The sequence below is a fragment of the Thamnophis sirtalis genome, unplaced genomic scaffold, assembly GCF_051295495.1.
Source record: "Thamnophis sirtalis isolate CommonGarterSnake01/CBP01778 unplaced genomic scaffold, rThaSir2_p1.2 scaffold_15, whole genome shotgun sequence".
Lineage (NCBI taxonomy): Eukaryota > Metazoa > Chordata > Lepidosauria > Squamata > Natricidae > Thamnophis > Thamnophis sirtalis.
In genome coordinates this window covers 46,376,170-46,393,467 of record NW_028261395.1, presented here as the reverse complement: position 1 = coordinate 46,393,467, position 17,298 = coordinate 46,376,170, and the positions used below count along the sequence as shown (strand labels likewise).

Sequence of the window (17,298 nt, the reverse complement as noted above, 5' to 3'; positions counted from 1 at the left end):
TCTTATACTCCGTAAAACATGGTAGTTCACTACGGTTTTGGGGACTGGAATTGAAATCACCGCGTGACACAGTTCTAAAGTGTGCCATCACATGACCATGCCATAAGTAACGGTTAGCGGTAGCAGTTCTAGCCATCGCGGTTGCTATCCTCACATGTCTGTGGCTTCCGGTTTCCCGACGGCTTCCCCATTGAGTTTGCTTACGGGAAGCCGGTAGGAAATGTCAGAAATTGCAAATCGTATGATTGGGGCTCACTTCGTCGCCCTGTTTGCGATGTCCCGGGATCACAGTCGCATGAACACGGAGACCACGCTGCAAGAGACGGAACTACGAGGACTGGTTGTAATTATGTTCAACTCTGTTGTATGGTTGAATGGTGGCTGATGGTCCTTCAACAAGGACCATCTGAACGGCAGTGATTGAGAGATGGGAAATCATCTCAAGTAGCTTGACTGCCTTTGAATTCTAGGAGTCCAGAAGTTCTCAAGAAGCTCAGTGGAACCAGATAAATGGTCTTTTCATGCATTGCTTAAGGCCCCAGATCGGGTGCTCAGTTCTACCAATCAAAGCAAATTCCACTGAACCCAGTGGGACCGGCCCTAGGTGACTGTAGCTCTACATGCTACCTTCTGAAATAAAAGACCGTGATTATACACCACCGTTGAGTTGAGAATGTCTTCCTCGGTGTTTTGTTGAGTGTCCAACCTTACCAACTATTCGTTGTTGTTTCTGATAAAAACATCGCCCCGCATAGCTGCCTGTATTTTTGAGAGGGACAAGGTGCTAGTCCATAAGAAGATTGCTCCCCTTGGCTTAGGCTGTTGACCTTCAATCAGGGTTTGTCATCCTTGGCGACTTTTAAGGTGGCTGGACTTCAACTCCCAGAATTCCTCAGCCAGCATGTATACGATAAGTATGGCTAGCTGTTGCGCCCGAGGCTTCCCAAGAGCCGGAAGCCAACTCCTGGTCCCGACAAAAACCCCTTTTATTAATTGACGGTGAATTCTGCTCATTCATATTCAGAAAAGCCTTTCCAGGGAGGATTTACAGTCACAGACCTCATCTGGCTTGGAGAGCTGCCAGGCCGAGATCTGCAGAACTTGGCCAGGAGTCTCCAAACCAATTAAACGAACTAATTGTCTCCTGCAAACTCCACTCCCCTTTCGCTCCTCTTTTATTCCCTCTGGGAGGTGCCATTCACCGTCCCCCCTGTGGCCTTCCTCCCAAGTCGACCCCTTTTCTTTAGCTCTTCATCTGGCAACTCTGCACATGCGCACACTGGGAATAGGCTCCAGCTGTTCTTCTGCCTCACTGATGTCTGACTCCGAAGGCAGCTGATAGCTGGCATACGGCCCTGGCCCCCTCTCTGCCTCCGACACAGAGCCCTCCTCCGAGCCTTCCCCAGACTCCAGGACTGGCCCATCTTCCTCCCCAACCTCCTCACTCTCCGAATCTACTACCGCCACTGGCTGCTGGCGGGCCACAACACTGGCTAGGGAATTCTGGGAGTTGAAGTCCACCCATCTTAAAAGTTGCCAAGAAATGCTGGCTTAGTTATCGGTGAAGGGACTTCGACAAACCCACTCAGATATACCCCGAGTTAAGTCTCTGTGGCTATTGTTAAATACTCTTGTTTTGTGGGACTGTGCTTGTGCAACTAACACTGTGTGCTTGTGCCTTTTGTGCAATCTCCCCCTAGAGTTTAGTAGAGAAGCTAAAATAGCAGTAGCAATAGCAGTTAGACTTATACACCGCTTCATAGGGCTTTCAGCCCTCTCTAAGCGGTTTACAGAGTCAGCATATTGCCCCCAACAACAATCCAGGTGCTCATTTCACCCACCTCAGAAGGATGGAAGGCTGAGTCAACCCTGAGCCGGTGAAATTTGAACAGCCGAACTGCTGAACTGCAGTCAGCTGAAGTAGCCTGCAGTGCTGCACTGTAACCACTGCGCCATCTCATGCCCATGGATACATATACATGCAAACGCATGTATATGCAGAGTTACCAGAGTTGCGGCAGGCATTTGCTATAATATATAGGCTTTCTTAAGATTCTCAAACTGAGTTGAGTAAGAAATTTGTGACTAGAATAGATACCAAACCTGCCAGTAATCTCTAAATCAGTGTTTCTCAACCTTGGCAACTTGAAGATGTCTGGACTTCAACTCCGGATTATCGGCTTTTGTTAAAAATAAGAGGGACATGGAAACTTGACATACGACAGTTAGCAAGAGCAACGATTGAGTGCGTAGATGTGACCTGGTCATCTCAGAGAAGGACAGGGGTTACTTGGAATACTGTGTCCAGTTCTGGTCACCACGATACCAAAAAACAAACAAACCCCTGGACAGCTACTTGTCCGGAATGCCCAAAGGCTCTCCTTCTTGATCAAAAGGTTGGGTGAGAAGATCTCCACAGCCCTAAGGTTCTGTGTTCAGCGACACCATCTTTGCAAAGTGGTCCTTGAACTGTCCACTCCCTCCCGCCCTCCTCGTTCAGGTGGTCCTTGTTGCGAGTCCCTCCCTTCCCGCCAGCCAGAATACCCTCAAATCTAAAGTTCTCTGTTGCTGCCGATATGCTAATATATGCTAATAGCTCTTTGCTATTGTTTTGCTCAATTTGAAGCCCTCTGATGGATCATAGACGGTATAAAAGGGTGAGTTCAGCTGCTTGCTGGAACGTTTCTCTTCCATTTAATATATATCTATATATATCTCAAGATATATATATTTATATGTCTCGGGGTTCTTTTCGCTTTTGTGCTTGCTTGCATGGGGGGCTGCCGCTGAGATGAGAATGCACTGACTTTTCACATCCCATCGAGTTGCCGAAGCCCAAAGGAGACTTAACTCCGTTGCAGCTACTAACCCTGCTGCTTCCGAACCGTCTGGAGGACGTCCGACAGGTGCATGAAAGGAAAACGGGCAGCGGGAAAGTGGACCTGTCCATCCATCATGGGGCATGCGGAGAAATGGGGAGGGGAAGGAAGGGGATGCAGGAATCTCTTTATCGTTTCCTCTGAGCCGGGCTGAATCCGCCGGGGGTACCTGGCCAGAACGTACAGCATGTCTCAACCATACAGGAGATTCATGGCACGGGAAATGGCACAACGCAAGAGGGGGCTCGGTTCGGTGGCCAGGCGGGTCAGGATTATTCTCAAGCGCTTCTGGGAACTGGCGACTGGGCGTTGAGTGAGCCAGAGGGAGGGTTGGGACTCTCTTTCTGGTATCCAGAGGTAGGGAATGGGGTTGGCCAGCCAGCTGATGCCCCAAATGGGCCAGACCTTGAGGTCCGTTCCTGAGTTCAGGTGGTCAGCTCGAGAATGGGGAAAGGACTTGCAATGGCTTGCAAAGGAGGGGACAAAGCAGCGTGGACTTCCTGGCAGCCACTGTTATTAATGCTAGGAGCTCCACTGGACGGTTCTTCTGGGGAAGCCATCATGGGTGTCCATCAGGAAGGTTCTCATGTGGGGCAGGAAGGCCTTTGCTGTGCACTCAGACTCCCCTCCCAAGTCACATCTGACATTTCCTGAAATGCCTGGGAGAAGCCTTGGAGAACCATTTCGCCACCATGTTTTCCCACAGTCTTCCCCATTGCCATATTCACGGGTTTGCCCACTAATGGACCAGAGGAGTTGGAGAGAATCAGCTCACCAACATGTTTTCCCTCAGTCTTCCCCATCGCCATGTTCACAGGTTTGCCCACTAATGGATTAGAGGAGTTGGGAAGAACCAGCTCACCAACATGTTTTCCCACAGTCTTCCCCATCGCCATGTTCATGGGTTTGCCCAAAAATGGAGCAGAGGAGTTGGGGAGAACCAGCTCACCAACATGTTTTCCCGCATGTTCACGAGTTTGCCCACCAATAGAGCAGAGGAGTTGGAGAGAACCAGATTGCCACCACATTTTCCCGCAGTCTTCCCCATTGCCCTGTTCACAAGTTTTCCCACCAAAGGAGCAGAGCAGATGACCTTCCAGAGACTAAAAACCGAGGTCACCCTCTGGGGAAAACTCTCCCCGAGCAAGAGATTTTGTGAAAGCTTTGATCTTTTTCTTACTTTTGTGAAAAACCAAGAAGGGAATGCCATCATATCTTGCATCACTTTTACGATGGTTGGAGCGATGGTTAAAGTAATTTTGGGAATCTCGTGCTCTGCTCCCTCCATGCTTCTCTATCCCGTATCCTTGCTAGAGAATATAATCTAAAAATAATCCCAGATGGGTTGCATCTGGAACCCTATTTCTAGTTCGGCTAATAAAATCAAATATAGAGTCATTGGTCCATTGCTTATGCCAGCTGCCCCAAAGACTATTAAGTGTAGAGAGAAACAACTTTAATCTAAAATTGTTGAATTCTTGGTGCTCTCAGAGAGCACCATGGACCTCATAGTCCTCCTTCCTCCCTCCCTCCCTCCCTCCCTTCATTCCTTCTCCTTTCTTCCTTTTCTCTCCTCCTCTCCTCCTCAAACCCCACTCCCTTCTGATTGTGTTACCTAGTTGGGTAATGAAATGTCGGTTCACCGACAAAAGGGCGAACGACAAAACCGCGCCCGACTAAACTGCGTCGCTGACGTCATCAACAGGGCGACAACAGCGCGGAGACAGAAGAACGCGGTAAACCGTAAACCTAAACTTAACCCCTAAACCTAAACCTAACCCCCCTAAACCTAATCCTAAACCTAACCCTAAACCTAACCCTAAACCTATCCGTAACCCTAACCCTAAACCTAACCCTAACCCTTAACCTAACCCTAAAGCTAACCCTAAACCTAACCCTTACCTTAAGTTGAATCGGCTGTCTTTCAACACGCTATTTAAAGCGCCCTTCTTTCTCCGCGCTGGCTGTTGTCGTCCTGTTGATGATGTCAGCGACGCGGTTTAGTCGGGCGCGGTTTTGTCGTTCGCCCTTTTGACGGGTCACGTGAAATGTCTGTGAGCAAACAACCCAGGGTTAGGGTTAGGGTTAAGGTTAGCCTCGAGCCAAGTTTCAAAAGAAATCCAGTTTATTTATTAGGAGCAACATGTCAGCACGAGTGAAGCCAGCTGGCTCTGGTAACCTGGAATACAGTCTGGAGAAAGGTATGCGTAGAATGTGCTTCTAGTCATATCAGCTACCCCACTTCCTGCCTATGGCAACTCGAGAGCAGGCCAGGAATGGACTTTACGAGTTGACATCCAGTTCAGAAAACACCAAGGACTTCACTCTTCATTTATTCTCTTCTGTTGGTATTATTTGATTGGTTTGACGGCGAGACAAACATCACTGTCCCTCTTCCAAATCTTTTCAGTGACTTTGGAGGATTTGGGGTTCTCATTTGCACACCGGGAACATTTGAACTCTCTCCTTGCTCCTTCTTTAAAAAAACCTTGGGCTTTGCAGGGAAAGTCCAGCGGCCGACAAACTTAGCAAACCATTTGCGCCATCCCATTTAGGCACATTTTTAGCCAAAGCGCCTGCGCGGACGCTCACATTTGCGAACCAATAGGGAAGGTAAGTGAATACCACCCCTGAGTAAAGCTGTAGTTGGAAAAGGAATTGTACGAGGAAGTTGGGGGCTGAAGCACTTGTGAGCGTGTCTACATGTCTTTCCGTGTGGAAGTCAGGGAACAGGTTGTCTTAAACTCAGCATCTGCGGTAACGTTTTCCTCCGAAACGCAGGAGGATTTCAATAGATCTTAGGATATTTTTGGACCATCCCATCCATCCATTGGTTCATTCCGGAAAAACAACATGGAGATTTCCCCTCCAAGTGTGGGGCCTCCTTGGGTATTTCGTGGGGTGATGGAGCCGGAGATTAGTGGTGACATTCAGCATCACCTCCTTAAGTGATCTGACTGCCTGTCAGGTTCCCGAAAGATGCCCTAATTAATTCATGAGCCCCAAGCCAAGTTTCAAAAGAAAACCAGTCATTTATTAGGCAATACCGTATTACAGATCTGAGCGTCATTTGAATTATGGCTGAACTTTACCCCTATTCCTTCCCTCCCTTCAGTCTGTGTCATAAATCACATTCTCCAACGGGGTGCACGCCTCACGAGCCTGCTGTAGTAATCTGACTCTAACCGAAAGCATGCGCGGAATGCGCTCTCCCTCCACCTTTCCTCACCGTGCCAACTTTACGAGTTGACACGTAGCCTGTGGGATTTGCTGCAGCTCAGAAAAAAGGTGGCCCAACTCATCATTCAACATCCCATCCCATCCCAACATCCCATCAAGAGCCGAGGTGGCGCAGTGGTTAGGGGTGCAGTACTGCAAGGCCACTTCAGCTGACTGTTATCTGCAGTTCGGCGGTTCTAATCTCACCGGCTCAAGGTTGACTCAGCCTTCCATCCTTCCGAGGTGGGTGAAATGAGGACCCGGATTGTTGTTGGGGGCGATATGCTGACTCTGTAAACCGCTTAGAGAGGGCTGAAAGCCCTATGAAGCGGTATATAAGTCCAACTGCTATTGCTATTGCTATCCCTCAATTTTCACACCAGCATCCCAGGAGAGATTCCCAGCACTTCCGCCCTCTTGCAAATGGGGAACGCTGGGAGGACTTGCATGCATTCTCACCAGCAGGCAACCACTGGTGTCACCGGCCAAGCATGACTTGCTTTTTCTTGGCCTGGCCGGCGAGTCCGGTGAATCTTAAGTTTGGCATGAGTTAGCATGTCTGATTGAAACCGTCCACCGAGCGTAGCCCGGCCCAGGGGGGCTTTGACGGCGGAAACACAGGTCTTGCATGGGGAAGCCCGCCGTGCGCTGGTGCCACTGCCAAAATGCAGCACAAGGGCTCTTGTTTTTTTCTCCCACGTCTCCCTTTGCAGAGCGGAGAGATTGGAGAGAAACGGATTGCAAGAGAGCAATGTGTCTGACCTCCTCGGTTTTCTCTTTCTTGGGGCGCAAGAGTTCTTTGATTCTGGAGATTTCCCCCCCTAATGGCTTTGTTCGTTTGTGGCTCTCCAAACTTGGCCACTTTATGAGTCGTGGACTTCAACTCCCAGAATTCCCCAGCCAGCATCATTTCCCCTCCCCACCACAACTCAGTTTCCTTTGGGTCTGATCCTTGCCATCTTATTGCATGGAGTAGCACGGGGGAGGGGGGTGTCCCTTGGCCACTTTATGCCTTGTGGACTTGAGGGATTCTGGGAGTTGAAGTCCACAAGCCTTTATTTTTTTTCCCCTTTCCATCTACATTCACAAATATATATTCTCATAAGTACAGTTAATATTTATCTGCTGTCTTCTAGCATTTATCACCCTTTGAAAATGGTTTAAAAATATAAAAAGCACAATCAGGGTGGCTTCCTTGCTAACCCGTACATCCATCTTATTTTTCAATGACCCTACTCCTTCCTTCTTTACCTCCTTAATTTAATTAATTTAATTAATTCTTTCCTTCCTTCTTTCCTCTTCTCCTTCCTCTTCTTCCCCTCCCTCTCCTCCACTCCTCTCTTCTTCGCCTTATTAACCTCTCTTCTTTCCTCTTCTCCTTCCTCTTCTTCCCCTCCTTCTCCTCCACTCCTCTCTTCTTCGCCTTCTTACCCTCTCTCTCTCTCCTACTCTTCAAACCCCTCTTTTGCTCCCTCTTTTTTACCCCTTCCTTCTTTTCCTGCCTCTCCCTCCCTCCCTCCTTCCGTTGTTGCCCTCGCTTATTTTCTTCTTCCCTCTGATGGATTTCCCGGGTGAAATTCCAGCGATGCCCCGATTTCATATTCGCATATAAAATGAATTTCCTTTCCCGCGTTTTATTTCCCTGTAATAATTCCGCTTGCATCATCCTGTAAACTGTATATTTGTATCTTCATGCTTTTCTATTTCTCCCTTCCTCTCCCTTTGATTTGATAATGTGTCATCTGGGTTTCTTAATCTGTAATCTATCTATCTATCACAGTATTTCTCAACCTTGGCTTAAAAAAAAAAATTAGAGGTTTTTAAGGAGTGTTTGCTCAATAATTTGTCAGAAAAGGCAAGGACTTCTTATATGAACGTTCTTGGGGGAAGCTGCTAAGTAAGTCGATCCGCGCGCGTCGAACCCCGAAAGACGGGCGTTCAATACTTCTGACATTCTTAAGAAAGGGACCCTTACGCTTCCCTCTCCTCTTTTTTTTTTTTTTTCTTTGTCTTCTCCAGAGCGAAAGACTCGAAAAAGGAACTTGAAGAACGGGACTGCGGCGGCGGCGGCGACAACATCCCATAATAGCCCGGGAGGGGTGGGCCGTCGTCTTTTCGGACTGTTTCCATTTCTTTTATTTTATTTTTTTCTGTTTCCAGCAGAAACATGCAACGACAATTTCAAACAACAAAAAAAAAGAAAAATGATTTTGATTATTTAAAAAAAAAAAACGAACAAAAACAAACAAGAAAAAAAAAGAGACTTGACTACCGCCGCCGGGAATCTTATCGGCGGCGGGATTTTAAACGGTAATGTTTAGTCATTACATTTGCACTTTCACGGACAATTTTTAATTTGTTCCGCAAGGCATCTTTGGAAGTCAACTCTTTGGTTGCATCATTGGGGCTGGGGTGGGGGATGGGCGGGGGGGCCTGGTGGGGGGGAGGAGAGGGGGGGGACAAAAAGAGCGACACCTGGACGGCGTTTTTATGAGTTTTCCTTCATTCCTCTGCGAAACGAGTCACGAGGAGCAATCCACTCAATCATGTAATATTATTATATATATTTTTTTTCCATAGAGGGCTGTTAACTCAAAACGACAAAAAACGACAAAAAAACAAAAAAAAATAATCCATGTGTGGAACTGTACAAATACGATACCAAAAAAAAAAAACACCAAAAAAAAAATTAATAACAACAACAACAACAACAACAACATGAATACGAATTGCGCAAAACAAAAAAAAACAACCCCACCGATCCGAGAACGGCAAACTCCTTCCGAGACAAAAGTTTGGGAATTTGTCCGTGGGAACCGCTCGGACGAGCTTCTGTTTCGCCTCCGTCCACCTCCATCTCCTTCTCTCGCTCGTCCCATCTTTTCCGTTCTTCGTCGAGGCCGCCACCGTTCCGATCGGCTGATTTTCCTCCTTCTTTTTTCTTCCCCCCCCCCCCCACCCTCCCCAAAGAGATATTTTCTGCCCTTCCTCCTCGAGTTTTTTTTTTTATTTTCCAGGAAGCATCAGTGTTTTTTAAGGCAAACGGGTATTTTAACGCGGGGTGGTGTTGGGATGCCGAGAGAGAAACGGGGTGAACAGCTGAAGCGAAAACTGTTCCTTTATCGACGTTCCTTTTTTTCTCTCTCTCTGTCTCTCTCTCTCTCTCGAAAGCATTCAAGTCTTATCAACTGCCATATGCACTTCTCATCTTTATTGCACTTTATTTTCTGGCCTTACTTCACATAAGAGTTTTACTTATTTAAGTGGCGATGGGTTTGTAAAGCATTTTTGGTAACATTGCAGAGCTCTTGTTCGACTAGAGTTATGTGCAGAGATGCTGACCGGACAGTTACTAAAAACATCGAAGGAAGAAATGTGATGCTGCATTCCACCCAGAAAAAAAAAAATTATTCTTTTGGCTATTTCATCAAAACAACCAACCAACCAACAAACAAACAAACAGAAGGAAGAAAAGAGAAAGAAAAGAAAGAAAGAAAAAGAAAGAAAGAAAGAAAATCAAAATCTAGGCAGTTTCTGTATATAGAGAGAAGGTTAGAAATGGCAATGAAAAAAAAATATTTGAGAAGGAATATATTGATTAATTGCTAAATATTTTATTCACAAAGGGTCAATAGCTTGGCAAGAGAAAATTGCATAATTGTATAGTTTTGTCTGAATGAACGAGAAAAACGTGTGGATGCTTGTACATATTGTATATATTAAAACAGATGTGCATGAATTCAAGGAAAAAAGAAATGAAAAAAAGTAAAGCATTAGTGGCTTATGGTCTAAAAAACGAAACAAAAACTTTATTTCACTATAAGAAACTTTATTTTAAATGTTCTTTAGAAGAACATTTTGCTAAAGCATGAATAAAACTGCAGAAGCAAAAAGAGCTAATGTATTTAGACTTAGGAAAAAAAGCAAAGTAACATTACTTTTAAAAAAAGAGATATGTTTACATTTGATTTTGGCTACCAGGAGTTTTTAAATTTCTTTTAACCTTCTGGGTTATCTTTTTTATTATTATTATTTTGTTCTTATTTTAATTTCTCTCTCTCTCTTTCTCTCTCTTTTTTTTTGCCAATGGTGCCAAGTAAAGTGAATGCTAATATTGCTTAACGAAAAAAATAAATAAGTTATTTTGCAAAGCAGATAATCATAAGAATTCAAAATTGTATCTAGCTTAGCACCATACACTCACTCCAATAAAAAAAAACACTTAGAATGAACATAAACTTTAAAAAAAACCTAAAAAAAATTAAAAGAAATAGTACGAAAGTAGAAAAAAAAAACCAGTTTCACCTGTCCATATTTCCTGCTGAAAGTCAGACAATGTACTAAATTGCACAAAATAAAAAAATTTAAAGTTAAAAAAAAGATAATAATAAGATGGAAAGGATCATAGGGGTATCATGGTATATTTGCTATTTCCAGCGAGAGGAAGAGAGAGAGAGAGAGAGAGAGATGGAGCAGCCAAAAAAAAATGTAGCATTCATCCTTTTCCTGACAAGTTGAAACGCAGATTGTTGTGCACGGCGGCTTTCAAAAAAGCCAGAGCGCTCAATCCCTCCTACGCCTGCTCCCACCTCTCCCCCCCCCCATCCAGTGTGCATCTTGCTAGTGCTAGTTGGCCTTCTGGAGGGCGAGTTGGATCTCAGACGATCCCAGTTGCTTCATTCAAACGTTCCGTTTGATTCTGGATGGTTGGTTATGAGGATTGTTGTCCTCACCTACAAAGATGGAGAACCTGGCCTGGCCTGAGATCCAGCCCGTCTTTTCTGTCATTTGTTTCTCTCTCTCTTTCTCTCTCTCTTTTTAATCGCTTCCATTCACTGCCAGGAGTGACCGAAACCCCAGTTGGGTGCGTGGTTGCGTTGCTGTACACGCTCGCCGCTCTGCGCGACGGTGTGTGGCTGTTTCAACCCGCAAAGCAAACCGATCTAGAATCCCTGCCTCACCCACAATGCTGAAGCCACGCCAAGGGTCTTCTTCAAATGTTCCACCAACCCTCTCCGGGTGGCGTTGGAGACCCTGAGGTCTACCTGCATTGCCACAACATTCGAAGAAGGTCCTTGACGCGTGGCTGACCAGACAGAGGAGAGACAACCCTCCCCCCCTTGGCCAAGTGGTAGCTACTACCTTTCTTCGGATGGACGTGGCTTTCCCTGGCCACAAGATTGACCTCAGGAGTGACTTGGCAAATCCGGTCCTGTTGGCCAGAGGGTTTCCAGAAAGACTTGTAACATCTCAAGATGTTCCACCATCATTCCTTCCAGATCCTGACTTGACCGGCAGGCAGCCTGTCTTCTCATGGATTGGAGGCTGCCTGCAAGACACGTTGAGCACCGTTACACTACCCGCAGTCCCCTTGCACCACCCATGCCCACACCCCAAACAGTTTTGGGGAATTGGGGGGAGGGGGCTCGCTTTGGGGCAATCGATCTCTGGCACGTTCTGTGTAGACTGTGTCACGTTTCAGGGTGTGTCCTTTCTCTGGGGTTCAGGATTCTGGATCCAGGATGGGGCCTCTGGTCCCCTCCTGTCTGCTCAATCCTAAAACCAGATTGGGGAACACACTCGTGTCTCCCACTCACCGGGCCCAAAAATATATATATATATATCCAGAATTGCTCCCTTGTGCTACTTCACTCGCGTGAAACGAACGACCCTGCGCGAACGAAATGCAGAATATAACATGAACCCCCTCTCTTGCACGCTTCGTGGCCGTTCCACACCGTAGTTTGGTGCCCAAAGCAGAGATTTGTGGGGTGGGGGAGGGGAATCCCTGAGACTTGCATGTAAAACCTAGTTATAGATGTCTCTTTTTTGTAAGTTTTATTTTTGTAACTCTGCATGTTTAAAAAGGAAAAAAAAAAAAAGCATCACTGAATCAATGGATTTGTTGAAGAAACTCAGCTGCTGGAAATCATGCAAAATGTTTTGAATTGCCCTTAAAAAAAAAAAATATGGAAAATGTTTTCTGAATGCTTTATATTCTTTCTGCTGTAAATTAAAAAAAAAGAAAAAAAAAGAAGGAAGTTTCCCCATTTGAAGCATGTGGGCTCTTTGTGGGTTGTGCTGTGGGCGCACCGCCAGGTTGCGTCACTTTCTGCGTTTTCCAGGGATTTCCCGAAGCCTCCAAAATCTGGAACAACTCTTCCATCGTTCTTAATTTGGTTGATGGTCTGGATGATCTCCTGAAGCTTTAGGAATAGTTTCAGTCTCCAAGGCGTATCTAAAAGGTACCTGCGACACGTTTTACCTGGTAACAAATTGAGAGACGATGAGCTTCACGAAATCATTTTGTACCTGACACTCGAGATATTTTGCTTTGGGGGAATCTGCCTTCGGGATCTTTCAATCGCCTGCTCGATGCAATTTATGTCGCAGTGATGTCTGTCCAAGTAGAGAACAGGGATCTATTAATGCAAATTAACATTATTCTGCTTAAATCACGTTCCTAGCTTAGTCGATCAGGGGAATGCTGCAGACATAGTTTAACTTGAGCTTGATAAATCCTTCGACTCTTGCAATGGTCTCCTTTGTACTGAGGATGTTATGTAGTTTGGGTAATGAAACATCTGCAAGAAAACTCCCAAGCTCAGAGAGCACCAAGGACCCCACAGTCCTCCTCCTCCTCCTTTTCACAAACCCGCCTCCTTTCTAGCAATAGCAATAGCATTAGACTTATATACCGCTTCATAGGCCTTTCAGGCCTCTCTAAGCGGTTTACAGAGAGTCAGCATATTGCCCCCAACAATCTGGGTCCTCATTTTACCCACCTCGGAAGGATGGAAGGCTGAGTCAACCCTGAGCCGGTGAGATTAGAACCGCTGACCTGCTGATCTAGCAGTAGCCTGCAGTGCTGCATTTAACCACTGCGCCACCTTGGCTCTTAGCCCTGATGATGTTTCCTAGTGGGGTAATGAAATGTCTGCAAGAAAACAACCAAGCTCAGAGAGCACCAAGGACTTCACAGTCCTCCTCCTCCCTTCCCTTCATTCCTCTTCCTATCTTCCTTTCCCCATTCTCTTCTTCCTTCTCTTTCTCCTCCCTTCTTCCCCTTCATTCCTTCTCCTTCCCCTTTTCTTTCTCCTTCCCCTCTTCCACAAAACCCGACTCCCTTCTAGCACGGATGATGTTCCGTAGTAATGAAACATCTGCAAGTTCAGAGAGCACCAAGGACCCCACGGTCATCCTCCTCCCCTTTACAAATCCCACTTCCTTCTGGCACTGATGATGCTCCCTAGCTGGGTCATGAAATGTCTGCGAGAAAAAGACCCTAAGCTCATAGAGCACCCAGGACCCCACAGTTCAACCCTCAGCCACAAATATTCTCCTTTATTGATGTTCTCCTTAAAGTGGTAAAATACGGGGTAGATGAGAGGGCCATTAAATGATCCCACAGTTGGCCCAATGACCGCAGCTGAAGAACACTAATTAATGAGTCCACTTTCATTTGGAAGGAAACTTTATGTATAACGTAAAAGATTTGTGTTGGGCTGGTCAACTTTTGGATTTGGAGAAGGGGAGCGGACGGGAGTCATGCAAAATTTACAGGAGACCCCCCCCCCCAAAGCTGGGATCTGGGTGGTTTGATCCTTCAGAAGGAAGAGAGGTCTTAGAAGAGACAAGATAATAGTCATCCCCAGAAGAGGGTGTGTGGAAAATTGCATAGGACGGATTGACCAGGAAGAAACATCAGGAATTGAACCTGCTAAGATTTGATTTAATTGATTTGATTTAATAAACTTATAGGCCGCCCAATCCTGAAGGACTCCGGGCGGCTTACAGAAAATAAATTTTAAAAGTGAAAAGTTTTAAAAAAAACCCGGAGGAAACAGATTAAAAGAAAAACCACATCATTCACCCAGTCTAAGATAAGTTCAAGGGGTGGGGGAGCTGCAAATTCGGCAGTCGCCTGTGGGGAGATATGATAACTGACTTCAACTATCTAAAAAAAGTGGTTAGGACATTACTTTTTATTCTCCCAGTGCAAAGAAGAGCAACTGAGATGATGAAAGGCCTGGAGACTAAAACATACGAAGAGCAATTGCAGGAACTGGGCCTGGCCAGTCAAGAGAAAAGAAGGACTAAGAATGACATGATAGCAGCATTCCAGTATCTGAGGGGCTGCCCCAAAGAAAGAGGGGGGGTACTCCTATTCTCGAAAGCCCCCGAAGGCAGGAGAAGAAGCAACAAATGGAAACTCATCCAGGAGAGAAGCAACCTGCAATGAAGGAGAAACTTCATAACAGTGAAGACCAACTTACCACGGCCAACTGGCCACGGAACAACTCGTCACAGGACTGTTTTAACGCTTCAGTTTAATTGTTTAAAAAAAAAGATTATTATTTTTTGTCACCCACATTTCATTCTGTCCCTCCTTTTGCATCGTTTCCCTAATGAGTCTATTCCATCGTTTCTTTGACATTAGTAAAACATTGTCCCACCGTGAGTTTTCCAGTGGCGAGTTTCCCGTGGCAAGTTGGACCCGTCGAATTCAGAGATGGATTCCTACCGGTTCGGCCAAACTGGTAGTGGTTTTGTGGCCTGGGTCGCCAGAACTGGCAGGAGATTCCCAGATCTGTTTTTGGGCAACTGTGCTTGCACGTGGACTGAACCGGCAGCAAATTGTGCCCGAACTGAACCAGCAGTAATGCTGGCATGAACCCAACCCTGGTCAAATTGTCATAGAACCATCTGGCTGTCAGCGTTCCAAGTATCATGTAGAATTAAATCAGAGTCCAAGGCAAAACGATCCTTAAAGTTCCAATTTAATAAAGCAGACATCTTAGCACATCTGTGTTAATCCCAATTCTGGAAATGACATCAGAATTCCACCCAGTTAAAAGTTCATGATCTTGTCCCCCACACCCACAATCCATCACATGGTCCAATCTTCTTCTTCCACGCTGGCATCCACACCCAGCTGCTTCCGGTCAGGTGTAAAAGTGCGGAGACAAAATATGAGCTTGGCTTCTAGTAAAGAATGACAACAATACATTCCACAATCCAACTCCTTTCTATTCCCCCCTCCCATCAACTATACTAATGAAACAGCATAATGAAATAAGAGAAAGTGTGGCAGGCCAAAATTCTAAAAGGAATATAATTGCAGGCCTGACACCGGCATTCCCTGCAAGAGCCCCCTTGCCTGGCCTGTGCATGGGAAAGGGTGGCAAAGGAACATGGGATATGGGCTTCCCCATTCCCAGGTCTCAGAAGATGGAAGTTGGATTTTGCAGATTAACTTTAACACGAAGCTCCCGAGCTCCCTCTTCCCGCCCTCACTCCCTTACTTATGTGAGTGGGATTTATTTCTCCATCTCTTTTCTCTAACTTCTCTCCTTCACCGTGTTTTGTCTGTTGGTTTGATATTTTTTCCCCCAGGGTAGCAGAAATGTTGAGTAGTTCGGCGAACTGGCAAATGCCACCTCTGGCTGACCCCCAGAGTGGGGAAGGAGTGGAGATTTTGCAGTATCCTTGCCACGCCCACCAAGCCATGCCCACAGAACCTGTAGTAAAGAAAATTGAATCTCACCACTGTTTCCTTCCTTCCCCCCTAACTCTGCAAAGTTCACTAAAGTTTGGTTGTGTTCTTGGAGCCCTTGAGTATTAACTTTCAAAATAAAGTAACATTTTGGCTCTTACTCAAGCAGGCAGCTATTTCAGATCCGTGAAATAGCCCCTGGGATCTTCTCTCTAACCACGAGGGCAACAGATCTCGGATTTATTTTTTATTTTTCTCTTCCTCCACGCGTGCTTTGTGTATCCCTCCGGGACCAATTTTAAAGATGGAGCTCTTTAAACCTCTCAATTGTCAGAAGACCGAATTAATTTGATCGCGTACCCCTGTCATTATGAACCCTTGTGGGGATTCTGCCCCTTTCGTTTGTCTCCGGGGGAATTCCCAATAGTGTTTGAGTCCAAGGGCGAGTAAAAATTAGCCAGGAACCTCCCCTGAGAGGGAGGATTATCTTCAAAGTTTCAGCTCAACTTCTCCAGCTGAGCCAGAAGGCCCTAAATGGGATTTTTTTCTCCTGCTTGAGAACTTGGCTTTAGTCAAAAAGGGTCAGTGGGTCATTTCAGAACTTGGATGTCCCTCTCCATGAAAAATTCAGGGTTTGTTGTGCCCCACCAGCAGCCAGCATAACTGGCAGCAGAGTCAGACAGTGAGGAGGTTGGGGAGGAAGATGGGCCAGTCCTGGAGTCTGGGGAAGGCTCTGAGGAGGGCTCTGTGTCGGAGGCAGAGAGGGGGCCAGGGCCGTATGCCAGCTATCAGCTGCCTTCGGAGTCAGGCATCAGTGAGGCAGAAAAACAGCTGGAGCCTGTTCCCAGTGTGCGCATGCGCAGAGTTGCCAGACAAAGGGATCAGCTAAAGACCCAAGGACTGACTTGGGAGTAAGGCCACAGGTGGACAATGAAAGCCCCCCCCCCAGGAAATAAAAGAGGAGCGAAAGGGAAGTGGGCTTTTGCAGGAAACAATTTGTTTTTCATTCATTCCTTTTCAGGAGTGTGAAGATCTGTCCATGAATCTCAGAGACTCTGTGCCCAAGTCTTTCCTTGCACAGCGCCTCGTTTGGGAAATATTGACATGGCAGCTTTCCAAGATAGATAAGTTCTGTCGTCATAAATACTGCTTTGAAAGACTGTTTTTACCAGGCCTTGGCTGAATGTGAAGGAGAGGAATTCACAATCGTTGAATAAAAGGGGTTTTGTTGGGAAAAAGATTCTGCCTCCTGCTTTTTTGGAGGAAGCCTAGCTCACAACAGGTATGTTTGTACTCCTTGCCACCCAAGCGTCTTTGGGCAATGATGATGCCAGCGTTCCAAGTATCATGTAGAATTAAATCAGAGTCCCAGGCAAAACGATCCTTAAAGTTCCAATTTAATAAAGCAGACATCTTAGCACATCTGTGTTAATCCCAATTCTGGATATTACATCACAATTCCACCCAGTTAAAAGTTCGTGATCTTGTCCCCACACCCACAATCCATCACAAGGTCCAATCTTCTTCTTCCACGCTGGCATCCACACCCAGCTGCTTCCGGTCAGGTGTGAAAGTACGGCAGAGGTGGGTTCCTACCAGTTCGCACCTATTCGGTAGAACCAGTTCATCAAATCTACTGAACCGGTTAGAAGAGGTTCCACCAGTGGACCCGGAAAGCAGGCCACACCTACAGAAGAGGTTCCA

General features: G+C 46.1%; 1 protein-coding gene across 1 annotated transcript in view; it reads left to right on the top strand.

The window, feature by feature from the left end:
* CAMTA1 (calmodulin binding transcription activator 1) overlaps positions 1–8,500 on the top strand; it is a gene marked incomplete in the record, with an annotated part of 220,140 nt that extends 211,640 nt beyond the window's left edge. Inside the window, 2 exon segments of the mRNA XM_087702256.1 lie at positions 2,627–2,657; positions 8,118–8,500. Coding sequence (XP_087558382.1) covers positions 2,627–2,657; positions 8,118–8,144 — 58 coding nt within the window.
* Positions 8,501–17,298: the final 8,798 nt, after the last annotated feature.